This window comes from Drosophila innubila (assembly GCF_004354385.1).
Source record: "Drosophila innubila isolate TH190305 chromosome 2R unlocalized genomic scaffold, UK_Dinn_1.0 1_C_2R, whole genome shotgun sequence".
Classification (NCBI taxonomy): domain Eukaryota; kingdom Metazoa; phylum Arthropoda; class Insecta; order Diptera; family Drosophilidae; genus Drosophila; species Drosophila innubila.
The window spans coordinates 23067914-23083394 of NW_022995374.1; the positions used below are offsets into that span (position 1 = coordinate 23067914).

At 40.5% G+C, this 15481-nt stretch overlaps 1 protein-coding gene across 2 annotated transcripts in view; it reads left to right on the forward strand.

Moving 5' to 3' along the window:
* LOC117785650 (neurogenic protein mastermind) overlaps window positions 1-15112 on the forward strand; it is a 46633-nt gene extending 31521 nt beyond the window's left edge. For both annotated transcript variants that reach the window (XM_034623782.1, XM_034623783.1), the window contains 3 exons: window positions 10652-10919; window positions 10983-12170; window positions 13807-15112. In XM_034623782.1, coding sequence (XP_034479673.1) covers window positions 10652-10919; window positions 10983-12170; window positions 13807-14477 — 2127 coding nt within the window. In that variant the 3' untranslated portion in view covers window positions 14478-15112. The remainder of the gene's footprint in view (window positions 1-10651; window positions 10920-10982; window positions 12171-13806) is intronic.
* The last annotated feature ends 369 nt before the right edge of the window (window positions 15113-15481 follow it).

The following is a 15481-nucleotide window of genomic DNA, read 5'->3' on the forward strand; positions in this document are numbered from 1 at the left end:
AGAGACAATACAAGACATCAACTTAGAAGAAGTAATAGAATACTCGCAGTTTCTGATCAGGCAGCTAATACTTCCAACACCAGTTGCACAGACAAGTCCCAAATTTCGGGAAGAGAAAGGCAAAGCGACAGTTTATGCTGCTCGTCGGGCTGATACTCAGTTAGAGAATTGGAGCAAGCAGCTAATACTTTGCAACACCAGCACAGACAAGTCCCAAATTTCGGGAAGAAAGGCAAAGCGACAGTTTAGCACATGCTGCTCGTCGGGCTGATACTCAGTTAGAGAATTGGAGCAAGCAGCTAATACTTTGCAACACCAGATGCACAGACAAGTCCCAGAATTTCAGGGAAAGAGAAAGGCAAAGCGACAGTTTAGCACATGCTGCTCGTCGGGCTGAGACTCAGTTAGAGAATTGGAGCAAGCAGCTAATACTTTGCAACACCAGATGCACAGACTAGATCTAGAATTTCGGGAAAGAGAAGGCAAAGCGACAGTTTAGCACATGCTGCTCGTCGGGCTGATACTCCAGTTAGAGAATTGGAGCAAGCAGCTAATACTTTGCAACACCAGATGCACAGACAAGTCCCAGAATTTCGGGAAGAGAAGGCAAAGCGACAGTTTAGCACATGCTGCTCGTCGGGCTGATACTCAGTTAGAGAATTGGAGCAAGCAGCTAATACTTTGCAACACCAGATGCACAGACAAGTCCCAGAATTTCAGGGAAGAGAAGAAAGGCAAGCGACAGTTTAGCACATGCTGCTCGTCGGGCTGATACTCAGTTAGAGAATTGGAGCAAGCAGCTAATACTTTGCAACACCAGATGCACAGACAAGTCCCAGAATTTCGGGAAGAGAAGGCAAAGCGACAGTTTAGCACATGCTGCTCGTCGGGCTGATACTCCAGTTAGAGAATGGAGCAAGCAGCTAATACTTTGCAACACCAGATGCACAGACAAGTCCAGAATTTCGGGAAGAGAACGAAGAAGACAGAGCTCGGCGGTCTTCACAGCGTCAAGATTTGAATAGAAGAATTTTAGAAAATGAAAGGGATAGAAGTCAAAGGGCTGTAGTTAGAGTAATCGCATTCGCAGGATTATAGAGCAAACAAGTAATACAAATGCTAGGCGTAGTGCTCGAATACTAGCAAGACAAGCGGGTCATTGACGCCAATTTGAGTGTATCATAGAGTAAGTCAGTATAGAAGCAACAGTCAAAATAGAGCAGAAGAGAATAGGAGAAATGCAACACGAAATAGGCAACACCGCGCAAATATCCCTCCAGAAGATAGAGAATCTCAGCGTAGAAACAATAGTTTAAATAAAATGATAACCAAATTTAACAAAAGCGTAAAGAATGGGCCTCATTTGTTTTTTTGCTGCAAGGGTTATGGTTTAAAAAAAATATGACAAAACTCTCTCGTGCAACTATTGAAAGCAATTTTGTGCCTCAAATAGTTCAAATTTCTTAAATCTTGCATCTGAATCCCCAACGGATAACAAATATAGCTTTTGCAAGACTTGCAGTACAGACATTCAAAAAGGCAAAAAACCAAGAGCTTCAATAGCAAATGGCCTTGATTTTCCAAAGCTTCATGAAAGTTTGATAGGCTTAACGCCGTTAGAAGAAAGACTTATTTCTCCACGTCTTCCTTTATGACAATTAAGTCTTTGGGATATGGTCGCCAAATGCTATTAAAGGAGCTGTGGTAAATGTAATTCAAGTAATGTTGTAACGTTACTTCCAAGAGCGTTTGATCAAGCTGAGGTAATTCAACTACACTTGAAGGTGGAATACAACCATGATTTTATGGCTGAAACCATCAGACCTTTCAAAATTTTGAAGCAATCCGGTTTCTAAACACAGAGCTGTATATGAAACACCATGTCACTGTTAATGAACAGTGGTTGTCCACGTTTCCAAATAATGATACGGCTGTTCTTTTGTAGCATCACCTGATGATAGCAACTTAGTTACAGAATTGCTTGAACGATCTGCACGATCTAATTTAAATGAGCAAAATAATATAGAGGAGGAAAATATTAACCCAGGAGGTCAGGAAACGCTGCTAGAAAATGTCCCAACTGAAAATGTTAACATGCAAAGAATAATGCTCCTGGAGAAGGCCAGCGTCCATTAGATTTGATTGAAGATAACGATTTTGAGGAGTTGGCGTTCCCAACTATATTTGCTGGCAATAAAAGAAAGTGTCAGGAAAGTTTTACAACCATAGTAAGGTCAGAACTCAGGAATAGTGATAGGAGAGGTTGTAGAGCTGACAAATTATTTCTTAACTATAAAAAGTTGGAAATGATTAAAATTAGGAATAATACTTCTATTTGCTTACGTAAGCATAGCGCTACTCATGGCATTTCGGCAAACGCCCTTAGTGTGGATCACATAGAATCTTTAATTAGGCATGACGATGGTTATAGGATGTTAAAGGGTATTCGCACTTCTCCTGCCATTGGGAAGCTGAAAAGAAAAAAGTTATGGCTATGATCAGGCAGATTGGTCTGCCGACCTTTTTCATAACATTTTCAGCAGCAGAGACTAAGTGGACGGAGCTTTTAGTCTTGCTATCTAATAATGTAGATAAGCAACCTATAACAGAAGAAGCCGCATCAAATTTAAGTTTTGATACAAAAGCCCGTCTTATTAGAGCAGATCCTGTAACATGTGCTAGGTATTTTGAGCATCGATACAGGGAGCTTTTGAAAACAATGAAGCAGGAAGGCGGTGTTTTTGGTAACCATAGGGTCATTCAGTTTTATTGGCGAGTTGAGTTTCAGCAGAGCTCTCCACATGTCCATGGCATATTTTGGTTGAAAGATGCCCCAAAGCTCGACAAATGATGAATCCAGTATTCAACCTATCAAGTCATTTATTGATCAGTTTATCACAACTGATACTAATTGCCAGAAGTTCAACCATTTCTAGAGTATCAAACTCATAATCACGGACATTCTTGCAGACGACAAGTTAGAGAAACCTAATTTGTCGATTCGGTATTCCATACCCTCCTATGCCTCAAACTGAAATTTTGTTTCCATTTGGAGAAAACACTCAAAATATAGGGAGCATAGAAGAAATCTAGAAAGAATTCTAGCAGCGTTAGAATATCCATTTAATAATGAATACTTAGAACTATTTAAAGATTTTAATAACTTCCTGTCCCACGTGCATCCTAACTTAACCTATGAGAAGTATATTAATGCACTAAGATCGAGTCTAAAGAAACCCAAAGTTTTCTTAAAGCGATCTTTTAGTGCTATTAAGGTAAACGGCTATAATAAGCATCTTCTCTTGATGCAGCGAGCAAATATAGATATTCAGTTTATTCTGGATCCCTATGCTTGCTGCTCCTATGTTGTTAATTATATTAACAAGTCCCAGCGAGGAATTTCAAATTTATTGCGAGAAGCAGTTAGTGAAATTAGTCGGGGTAATGTAACAATCAAGCAAAAGTTACAACATATAGGACACAAATTTATTTGTGGCACTGAGATCTCTGCTCAGGAAGCCGTTTATTGCTGTTTAGGGATGCCTTTGTCAGGTAGCAGTACTGGTGTAGTATTTATAAATACTTCACACAGAAAAACAGGTTAGAATTCTGAAATCAAGAGAGCAGCTTCAAAATCTTCCCGAAGATTGTGAAGATATTTTCGAAATGGACTTGCAGAGCATTACATTCAACGTCCAGACGTTCTTGAGTTTATGCCTAGCCGATTTTGCTGCTTATTATGTTTTTGCAAACGGCATCCACGAAACAGTTCAGAAAGAAATCCAGATGACACAGAAGGCGATAACGAACAGCCTAGGGCTACCGAGTCGATAATTTATGCCCTTCGCGATGTCAGCGGCTTTATTAGAAAAGACTAAGTCCAAGCATCATTAGATATAGAAGATTTAATATTAATACTGAGAGAAGCGACTATTTTAGGGAATTAGTAATGCTCTATGCACCATGGAGGAATGAACAAGTTGAGTTACTAACTAGGGATTGTGAGGCATTTTGTAACGTTAACAAAGATTTAATAGAAAACAATCGTAGAAAATATAATGTATTAGATGCTAGTGAGCTTGAAAATGCATTGGATAATGCAGTCCAGGCAGAAGATGAGGATAATATAGAAAACCCAGAAGATAATGAGTTTAGAGTGTTAGGATTGCCTGAGATAGATCCTCAACTAAATGTCTTAAACGTCAATGGGGATGATAACAATATAGGTGATAATAATGTTCGCTTGATTAAGCTCCACCTTAGTTTCTGAAGAAACCTTATGTAATATTGTTGGGTCCCTCAACTTAAAACAGAAAACCTATTTAACACATGTCATGCACAATGCCAAAATGAAATCCGTGTACCACGAATTTGTTGGAGGCGGTGCTGGTGTTGGAAAAGAGCCGACTTATTTTAGCAATTTTCCAATCCCTGTCTGATATGTACAACCGGAAGGCAGGAGCCGTTCATGGGTCTGTTAATGATAATAATAAATATATTCTTTTATGTGCTCCTACCGGAAAAGCCGCATTCGGAATCAGTGGCTCAACTCTGCATTCTATGTTTTCTCTTCCAGTCAACCAGTCTCGCTCATTTGAGACCATTAAGTCATGATTTAGTTAATACATTGCATTCAAACTTAATAGATCTTAAATTAATTATTATTGATGAAATTTCAATGGTTAGTTCATTAATGTTCTCACACTTGGATTCCCGATTAAAACAAATATTCAAAATTCCGCTCCTTTGGAAATATTTCTGTCATTGTTTTCGGTGATCTAAGACAATTACGACCAGTAGGTGGTCGTTGGATTTTGAATCCAATACCACTGATCCTTATTTTGCTATTTTTGGCTCTTCTTTGTGGGACCTTTTAAGTATTTTGAGCTCACAGAAATCATGCGACAACGGGATGACCAACTATTCGCGTCAGCCTTGAATAATATGGCGTCGGGTTGCATGACTGCTGATGATATTCAACTTATCCGATCACGGATCTGTCAGCCATCCGATGTGCCCGATGACGCAATCCATCTCTTTACTAGCAACAATGAGGTGGATCATTTCAACACAACAAAACTTAATTTAATTCCAACGGAACAGTTTTATTCTACCGCTGAAGATTTCATAAAAGCCGTCCATTTAAATGCGACACAAAGAAATAATATATTAGTAGGTGTTAGGAGTTTTAAAACGTCAGAAACGCAGGGACTTTGTATGTCTCTTCTCTTAAAAACCACTGCAAAATATATGATGACGGTCAATGTAGATACAGGTGATGGGTTAGTTAACGGAGCATCCGGCATATTGATGCAAATAGATTTTGATACATCCAATACTCCAACTATTTTATGGATTAAGTTTTCAGAACCGTAGGAGAAATTGCTCGCTCAAAACGTGCACACCGATCTGAGCCTTTATGGACCCTATTCAGAAATTAGTAAGAAGCTTTCATTATAAGAACAATGAGCAAGTTACCATTGACCGTAGGCAGTTTCCAGTTGTACCTGCAGAAGGTATTACTATTCACAAAAGTCAGGGCGCTACTTATGGCAAGGTAGTAGTTCACACAAGTTCAAGAATGGAACGTGCTTCCATGTATGTTGCATGCAGTAGGGCAACTACAGCGTCGGGATTGTTTATAATAGGAAACTTCAATCCTCCTAAGCCTCCCCAAGACAATGATAAGGTCAAAATTCAATTAGAAAATTTGCGGACTGCTAAACTTCTTCGAACACATTATGATCACTTGGTTAACAGTTCCGCCTTAGACATTTTCTTTCACAACACTCAAAGTCTTAATCTACATATTTCAGATATTCGATCAGATAGACTTATGCTTCTTTCGTCTTTTCTGTGTTTTGTGGAAGCCACTAATTTTAGAAATGTAAATATAGAAATTCCTGGGTTCAGTATTGCTGTCCAGCTTGAGTCTGTGCGACGTTCAACAGGTATTTTAGTTTATGCCAAGAATGAAATAGTGAATGGAATTTCTTTTAAAGTAAGCGGTAGAAATAATATAACTGATTCGTGTTTTTTCGAGTATGTCATATTTACATACAAATCTATAACTTTTCTCATATATATAAAATCCTACATATCCGCCATCAGTGTTTAGAACAGAAGTTGAGGATCTATTTCGGCAATATGATTTTTTAAATGGGAAAACTATTATATTAGGGATTTCAATTTATGTTTGAAAACGTTGGAGCGCTCCACGGTAGAAATATATAACAATCTGCAGAGTAGGTTTAGAAGCTTACTAGGATTGAATACGTCCACTACCAATTTGGACACACATATTGATTGGGCGTTTTCAAATATTTCTGCAGATATTATAAGCGCCAGGACTTTTGAGACTGTTTATAGTTACCACAGTGCTCTTTCTGTTAGTGTTGAAGGTAGTATAGATTAACATGACAGATGGTATGTACTATTAGATAGCATACATACATGTACAAATACTTTATAAATATCTAATTTTAATCTTATGTCTTTCTAATAATATTATATCTGCAATTTAATTTTGCAGAACTTATTAATTACGTCTTCCATATTATTTATTTATACGTTACTTTATATATATATATATATATCTCATTTTATTCTTACGTCTTTCTTAATTATAATATCTGCTATTGAATTTTGCAGAGTGTATTAATTACGTATTCCTTAATTATAATTTATCCGTTTATTATCTTCTTTATTATGTCTGCTGCTGAAATTTGCAGAATTTTTTTATTTTGGGAACTTAGGGCTTTTAGGCAGCTCAAGTCGACTCGTAGGTCACTAAGTAATGATTTGAAAAGTGACCTATTACAATTGTAATGGCCTCCACGTGGTGTTCCTGGGAACCGATTTTCTTAAATCGGATGCAAATTCGAGCGGCGAAATTTTAAGATATACATATTTTTATATGTATATAATCAATTCTATTATTAACAAATTATTATTTATAGAGACTGGGCACAGGGTATCCTACTGTCGAGCGTGCTCGACTGTAGCCACCTCACCGCGAGCAAGAAGCAGGGGGGAAATGAAACGAAACGAGCAGGGCGAGCCTTGTTATTACTATATACTCTTTCGTTTCTGAGTTTGCAATTTGCGATCGTTCAGTTTGTTAGTCTAACTTTTCGGCCCTTGTCTCCGTTGTAGACGCATCTGTGCGTATCGCCCAAATTGCAGGTGTTGCAACACAATAGGAGTTGCCACTGGCCGCATCGACATACGTTTCACACCTCGCCAGAGTCATGCAAATGATTTATGAAACGTTGTTAGCAGTGGGCGGTGACAGGGGGCGTGACCAGGGCCATGGTCAGATGGAGTGGAAACGATGTTTATGGCAGGTCAATGGCAACACTGTGTCCGCGTTGTGGCACTAAACTGAATTAGCTCAGCGAGTCCATGACTTTAACAACGCGAAGCAATTACAACCGCAACAACTGACGCACACTGGGGCAGGCGGCCGATATGCGTAGCAAAATCATTTTACGAAAGCGTTTGTAAAAAGTAATAAGGCATTCGATGGAGAAATCTCCAGAATTATAAATCAAAATTTTGAAATCAGGTAAAATTGTGGGCGTGACAGCCTCTCCCAAGTTAAAGGCCCTTAGCTGAATTCACGCACTAAATGTGGATTTTTTCCTAAAATGCAAACTTTAAAACTGATTTGATGACAGGGTTATATGACCGATCTTTATGTTTTGGTTTCATCTGAAAGGTACATTCATTTTAATTAAATGCCGTGGTGTTTCTTCTTGTTGACCTTTCATTCAGCGATGTTTAAAAAAAGCACTAAAATTAGGCTATTTTTTTGACTTTGATGGAATAGAAAAAAAAAATTGGACTCGAAGGACTCGATCCCACTACCACAGGAGTCTTCGTTAATCAATTCTCTAACGAAATAACCCTGGTCTTTCATGCGTCCAGCTGCGTCTGGGAGAGTTATAGGACGAAAACTGATGCAACCTCGCAAAAAAATGGTGATAGAAGAGGAAGAGCGCAGTACAATTTCATACGTTTTCGTTATGCGAGGCATCATACAAGATTTATCAAAAAAACAAAATTTTTTTTTTTTTTAAATAAACGTAATAAAACTTTTTTATATATTAAACGATGCTGTTTTAAGAATAAAAAAGATTAAAATTTATATTTCGAACAAAAAATAAATATTTTTTTTTTTTAATTTTACATGTAAAATATGCACTGAAAATATTTTTCAACTTTGAACGAAAGCCCTGAATCAACCAGTAGGCCTATTACGCAGTGAAAACACTCATGTTAAAGCTTAAAGCTTTTCTATCAAATGCTTTTTAAATTTTGAAAATATCTTCACTGGTTCAAAAGATATGATTTTTGCAACGCAAAATGAGGATCTGCCCCACTGTGCGACGCTGGCGTCGACGTCGACGTCGCAGTCGCAGTCGCAGTTGACGTTTTGACGCTGAAGTCGTGTCGCCAAGATTTATTGGCTTTGCCTATGCGTCGAGTTGAGTCTAGAGTCGACAATGACGCGAACGCAGCCGAGGACGAGGACGAGGACACTGTGGATGTGGCAGACGCAGACGAGGACATGGGCACGGATACGGACGCGAACAAGGACCACAACAAGGTGCCTTCGGCCCAGGGGCAAACGCTTTCCTTTACTTACTGGTTTACACATCAGCGGACACGGACATGGACATGGACACGGACACGGACATAGACATGGACATGGCATTGAAATGCAAACGAAGTGGCAACCCCCTGCCCTTATGATGTTGCCACCTCTTGTGGCATGTGGGCATCCATTACAATAACAAATAAATTGCAAATATGAAGGGGAAGCGTGGGAAGATGAAGTTATAGTGGCTGCCCGCTAAAGTAGACTATGAAAAAGTGCCAAAAGATTTATGCCTCAATATTGTGTTGCTCTGTCTCTCTCGCTCCCGCTCCCTTGTTCTCTTTCTCTGTGTGTCTTTGGCAGACATAAATGCGACACGGATGCGGATGCGAATGCAGTTGTGGCGATAATAAGCTTCAAAAGCAATGCCAGACGCCAAATGCCGACTTGCTGTCTACCTTACACACACACACACACACACACAACCACATACACTTACACCTACAAACTCTGACCACCTCCTCGTCGCTTCTTATGTCTGCTGCTGACAGTCGCATCGAGGCTGACATCAAATAAGACAACTGTAAATGGAGTAGGTGGACTGCCATATGCCAGAGAATCTGTCTATCTCACTCTCCCTCACCCTCTCTCTCTGTCACTGTCCAGGAATTAGCCTGAAAATCTTTGACTTTGTGGCAGTTGCAACAACTGTGTGGCAGAGACAGGGAAGTGTGAAATCTGACGGCTTACTTGGCAATTAGATGAAGAGGAGATAAAGAGACAAGTTGCAAGGCGTGAATATCCTCGAATCAAGGCGGCAAACATTTCAAATTTTCAAGAAAGTTCGAGCTATGATTTAAGATTTTGTTTCGAATCTTATTTTACAACAAGTAATTTAAAAAACAAAATATATTATTCAGTATTCTCACTAATCGTCGAGTTGTGGGAATAAATTGGAATAAATGCAAAGACGAATTTGGTTTTATTTAAAAATATAAGAAATATCAGTGGTGGAATTTTTCGCAGCTTAAATGTGACTTACTTGACTAACTGTATTATAAAATATATAACTCAAAGTATTATTATTTTGAAGAAAGTTCGAGCTATGATTTAAGATTTTGTTTCGACTCTTAATTTACAACAAGTAATTTAAAAAACAAAATATATTATTCAGTATTCTCACTAATCGTCGAGTTGTGGGAATAAAGTGGGGTCAATGCAAAGACGAATTTGGTTTTATTCTAAAATATAAGATATATCAGCACTATATTTGAGTAACGACTACTCTATTAATACCCACTTTTCTATTGAAATGTATTTATATGCGTATTAAACTTCAACGGTATATAAATTACTGCATAAATTTAGGCGCTCGCAATATTAAACTGTCATAGCTATCGTTATATATATCCGATTAGTTTGCGGATAAATGGAATGATTGGCAATACTAAAAGGGAATGTAAAACGCCCAAAAAATTGTGGATGTGGTGGGATTTTTCGCAGTTTAAATGAGACTTACTTGACTAACTGTATTATCACTGCGGACGGCAGTTAGTTTAGCGGGAAAACGCTAAATCCCGCTAAAATTGAAACCTCAACAGTTTCCAAACCATAGAAGCAACAGATATGTTCTATATATCATTAGAAAGGTGTGTTTGAGGGCTTTTTGGTTTTTTTTATATTAATTTATATTTTTATTTAAAATTTTTAGATTAAACTGAATTTTGTTCGTCACAAAATTGGATATCAGAAATTTTGGGTCTAGAAATTGCTTTCGTCACTAGACTTTTACCTCGTTTTGAGGTTTTTTTTGTGTTAAATATATAACTTAAAGTATTATTGCTTTGTTGAAGTCCTTACTTTGTGCGCAGTCAATGTGTGCATACTTATTTATGAATCTTGCAATTTTTTCACTTTGTGCACCCACATGTTGTATACGTAATCTGTCAGTGGCAGCGTCTTCAATTAAAAATCAAATGAAAATGTTATTGAATTGCAATTGACCTCTCTCTCTCTCTCTGTGTCTCTCTCTCTGTCTCTGTCCCACAGGTGTCAGCTGGTCAGCATTTGCATTTGAGCAGCGATATGAAGAGCAACGTCTCCGTGGCCGCACAACAGGGCGTCTTCTTCAGTCAGCAGCAGGCGGCGCAGCAGCAACAGCAGCAACCCGGTGGCAATGGCAATCCCAATCCGCAACAGCAACAGCAGCAACCGCACGGCGGCAACTCGGGTGCGAATGGCGGCAATGGCGGTGGACCAAATGCACCGCAGCAACAGCAGCAACAGCAACCAAATCAAAACATGAACAATTCAAATGGTAAAAGAAATAAATTAATAAAATACTTAAATTAGATACTTAATTATATTCTCTTTTTTGCAGTACCCTCCGATGGCTTCTCGCTCTCGCAAAGCCAAAGCATGAATTTCACACAGCAGCAGCAGCAACAGGCCGCGGCGGCAGCAGCAGCAGCTGCAGCCGCACAACAGCAACAGGCAGCCGCACAGCAGCAACAGCAGCAGCAGCAGCAGGTGCCGCCCAATATGCGTCAGCGTCAAACGCAGGCGCAGGCAGCGGCAGCAGCAGCGGCGGCAGCTGCGGTACAAGCGCAGGCAGCGGCAAATGCAAATGGACCTGGTGGCAATGTGCCGTTGATGCAACAGCAACAACAGCCGCCAGGTGGCGTACCCGTTGGCGCTGGCAGTGCCGGCGGCGTTGGCGTCGGCGTCGGCGTCGGAGTGCCGGGCAACGCTGGCGGACCCAACAATGGTGCAATGAATCAGCTGGGCGGACCCATGGGCGGCATGCCGGGCATGCAGATGGGCGGACCTGGTGGTCCCATGAATCCCATGCAAATGAATCCCAATGGCGGCGCTCCCAATGCACAGATGATGATGGGCGGCAATGGCGGACCTGTGCCAGCCTCCAACCAGGCCAAGTTCCTGCAACAGCAGCAAATGATGCGTGCCCAGGCCATGCAACAGCAACAACAGCAGCAGCAGCAGCAACAACAGCAGCAGCAACAGCAACAACACATGTCCGGGGCACGTCCTCCGCCGCCGGAATACAATGCCACCAAGGCGCAACTGATGCAGGCGCAGATGATGCAACAAACTGTCGGCGGCGGTGGTGTTGGCGTTGGTGTTGGCGTTGGTGTTGGTGTTGGCGGTGGTGGCGGTGGCGTTGGTCGCTTCCCCAACAGCGCTGCTCAGGCGGCGGCCATGCGACGCATGACACAGCAACCGATCCCCCCATCCGGTCCAATGATGCGGCCCCAGCATGCGGCCATGTATATGCAACAGCATGGCGGTGCTGGCGGTGGACCACGCGGTGGCATGGGCGGTGTACCTGGCGGTCCGTATGGCGGTGGTGTTGGCGGTGCCGGCGGACCAATGGGCGGTCCACAGCAGCAGCGACCGCCCAATGTCCAAGTCACGCCCGACGGCATGCCCATGGGCTCGCAGCAGGAGTGGCGACACATGATGATGGCCCAGCAGCAACAACAAATGGCCTTCGGCGGACCAGGACCAGGAGCGGCCATGCGACAGACGCCCGGCGGGTTCAATGGAGGTAAGCAGCAACACTGGGGACTGTCATTGAACAAAGAGCTAGACACATAGAGTTTTTATTGTTGCTCCTCCACATGGTTACCCTTTAAATATTTGCAAATACTTTAAACACCCATTGCTTTATCAAAACTCAACCGATTCAAACTTCAATGAACTTCAATATACTTCATATTGATTTTGCACTTCAAATATTCATTGGGAAAAATTAATTGTATTTCTTTTGACCAAATCCCATTATTTTAATACTGTCATTATCATCCGATTTTTATGTCATTTCGATCATGGTTTGACCTCTGAATTATGTTTGCATTATAATTTTGTTTGCGTAGAAAAATTAATATTTTTCGACCATCATTCATTTTTAAACCCCGTACTTAAAAAAAGTACAGGGGTCAATTGGGTTTGTTTTAACGAAAATGTGCGTAACATGCAGAAGGAGGCGTGGCAGACCCTACAAAGTATATATATCTTTTTGATCAGCATCAACAGCAGAGTCGATATAGCAATGTGCGTCTGTCTGTCCGTCTGTATGAGCGCCTAGATCTCAGAGACTATAAGAGATAGAGACACCAAACTTGGTATGTAGGTTCCTCTATATTGCAAGCAGATCAAGTTTGTTTCAAAATTCGGCCACGCCTCCTATATCGCCCACAAATCGAAAAAACGAATTTCATATCCAAATTATAAGAACAATTAAAAAGCTAGTGACACCAAATTTGGTATGTAGATTCCTCTATCTTGCAGGCAGGTCAAGCTTGTTTCTTTTTTTGAATCGGACCACTATATCATATAGCGCCCATAGGAACAATCGGTCGAAAGTCAAGTTTTAGTATGAAATACTATGAGATATCTAAAGCAAAGTAATACAATAAGCATATGATTTGGTTTTATATATCCTGTCCAAAGTTGGTTCAAATCGGACCACTATATCATATAGCTGTCATAGGACCGATCGAGTGAAAATCAAGTCTTAGTATGAACAACTTTTTTATGTTTTTTGAGATATCGTAACCAAACTTATAGAATACGCATTAAGGTTAGTTTTATACGTCCTTACCGAAGTTGGTTCAAATCGGTCCACTAAATCATATAGCTGTCATAGGACCGATCGGGCGAAAATCAAGTCTTAGTATGAAAAACTTTTTCCATTATTAGTTTTTGCCAAAGTAAGTACGGGGTCTCCGACAGTCGACTATGCTCGACTGTAGCACCGGCTGACTAGTTTGTTTAATTTTGTACTCTGATAACTTTATGAAGACTGAAAGGAATTCCATGCGCAATGTCATTTTAAACATGACAGAGTCTCAAAATTGAATCTGCGCTCGAAATTTGTTCCTTTAAGAAATTTTATTATTCTCGACCATCAACCATGAGTTAAAAATCTTTGAGACTTCATAACTTTGTTAAAACCCAGCCGATATCCGTGCAAAATGTCATTTTGATCATGATTTTTCAAATTAATTCTGCATTATAATTTTCTTCATTTATAAAGTTTAATTTTACTGCCCAAAAGATCAATTTAGCTGCTGTTTGTCATGTACTCCATGATCAGTGTTAGTTCTCAAAGCGTTCAATGATTACATTTGTGCTTATGTTCAAATAGATGCAATACTAAACCATTTTTACCACCTTTCCAGGTAACTTTATGCCAAATGGAGCGCCGAATGCGCCAGGCAATGGCCCGAACGGAGGCGGTGGCATGATGAGTGGCCCGAATGGACCACAGATGCAGCTGACGCCGGCGCAGATGCAGCAACAGTTGATGCGACAACAGCAACAGCAGCAGCAACAACAGCAGCAGCAGCAGCAACAACACATGGGCAGCGGTGCTGGGAGCAACATGCAGATGCAACAGCTGTTGCAACAGCAACAGGGGGCAACTGGAGGCGGTGGCATGATGGCGACACAAATGCAAATGACCAGCATGCACATGACGCAGACGCAACAGCAGCAACAGCTCACGATGCAGCAGCAACAGTTTGTGCAGAGCACCAGCACAACGACAACGCACCAGCAGCAACAGCAGATGTTGCAGATGAGCCAGAGTGGACCGGGTGGTGCCGGGCCCAGCAACAATAATGGTGCACCACAGCCGGGTGTTGGCGGTGTTGGCGGTGTTGTTGGCAGCTCGGCGACAATTGCCAGCGCCAGTTCGATCAGTCAGACGATCAACTCGGTGGTGGCCAACTCGAATGATTTGTGTCTCGAATTCCTTGACAACCTGCCCGTCGACAGCAATTTCTCCACGCAGGATCTGATCAACTCACTGGACAACGACAATTTCAACATACAGGACATCTTGCAGTAAGATCCCGTTGAGATAGATGCCAGTTAATCACACACCATCACCACCATCGCCACCACCAATTGTTGCCTGTTCGTTTTATATTTTGTTGCCTGTTGTTGTTATTGCCCTTGCCCCTACCCCCTACCCCCATTTCCCCCCCTCGTGTTTGTTAATTGTGTGAATTTATAAGCTAAGTTCGTTTCGATGTACTATAATTTCGGACTCCACTGTATTATTAGCCGCTAGAGCTGCCCGCTTCGATTGTCGGGCAGAAAACGGTCCAAGGTGGGCGGATGCTGGGCGTGGCAGGCGGCAGACATTCCATACTATATATCTATATATGTGAATATGTATTTGTGTATGTAAATGTATATGTATATGTACATATACGCAAAACAATTCGATTTAAGTGAGATAACGTATTTGCAAGTACTTTAAAAAGCAGCATATAAAATTAACAACTCACTCACACACACTTACATACCACACACCACACACACACACGCACACACACACACACACACACACACATACATACATACAGAACTTAAGCACTTGTACTTAATGCAATTGACCACGCCCAGCGCACAGTCTGCCCGCCCAACATTTCATTTTACTTAAGCAAAAAAGATATATAAACAACAAAAAAAAAAAAAGGAAGAAGAAACAAAAAATGGAACCAACAACAAATTTTTTAACAAAATGCGAATAGCAAAAACAAAACACAAAACATAGTTGTACATTTTATATTGTATTTAATTTTATTTAATTTTTTACATAAATGAAAACGCAAAAAGAAAAGAACAAAAAAAGAGTAAAACAAAAGAGAAACAGGCAGAAATGCAAAGCAAAATTAAAAAAGGAAAAAGCAAAAATATTGGTGATATTTTAATTGCTTAACACACACACATTTTCACACATATAGACACACGCATATATAAATTTGAGAAAATTAAACTTAAAAAAAGAAAACAAAAAACATTAAACAAATTGTCGAATGTTGCATGAGAATGCAATATGATAAA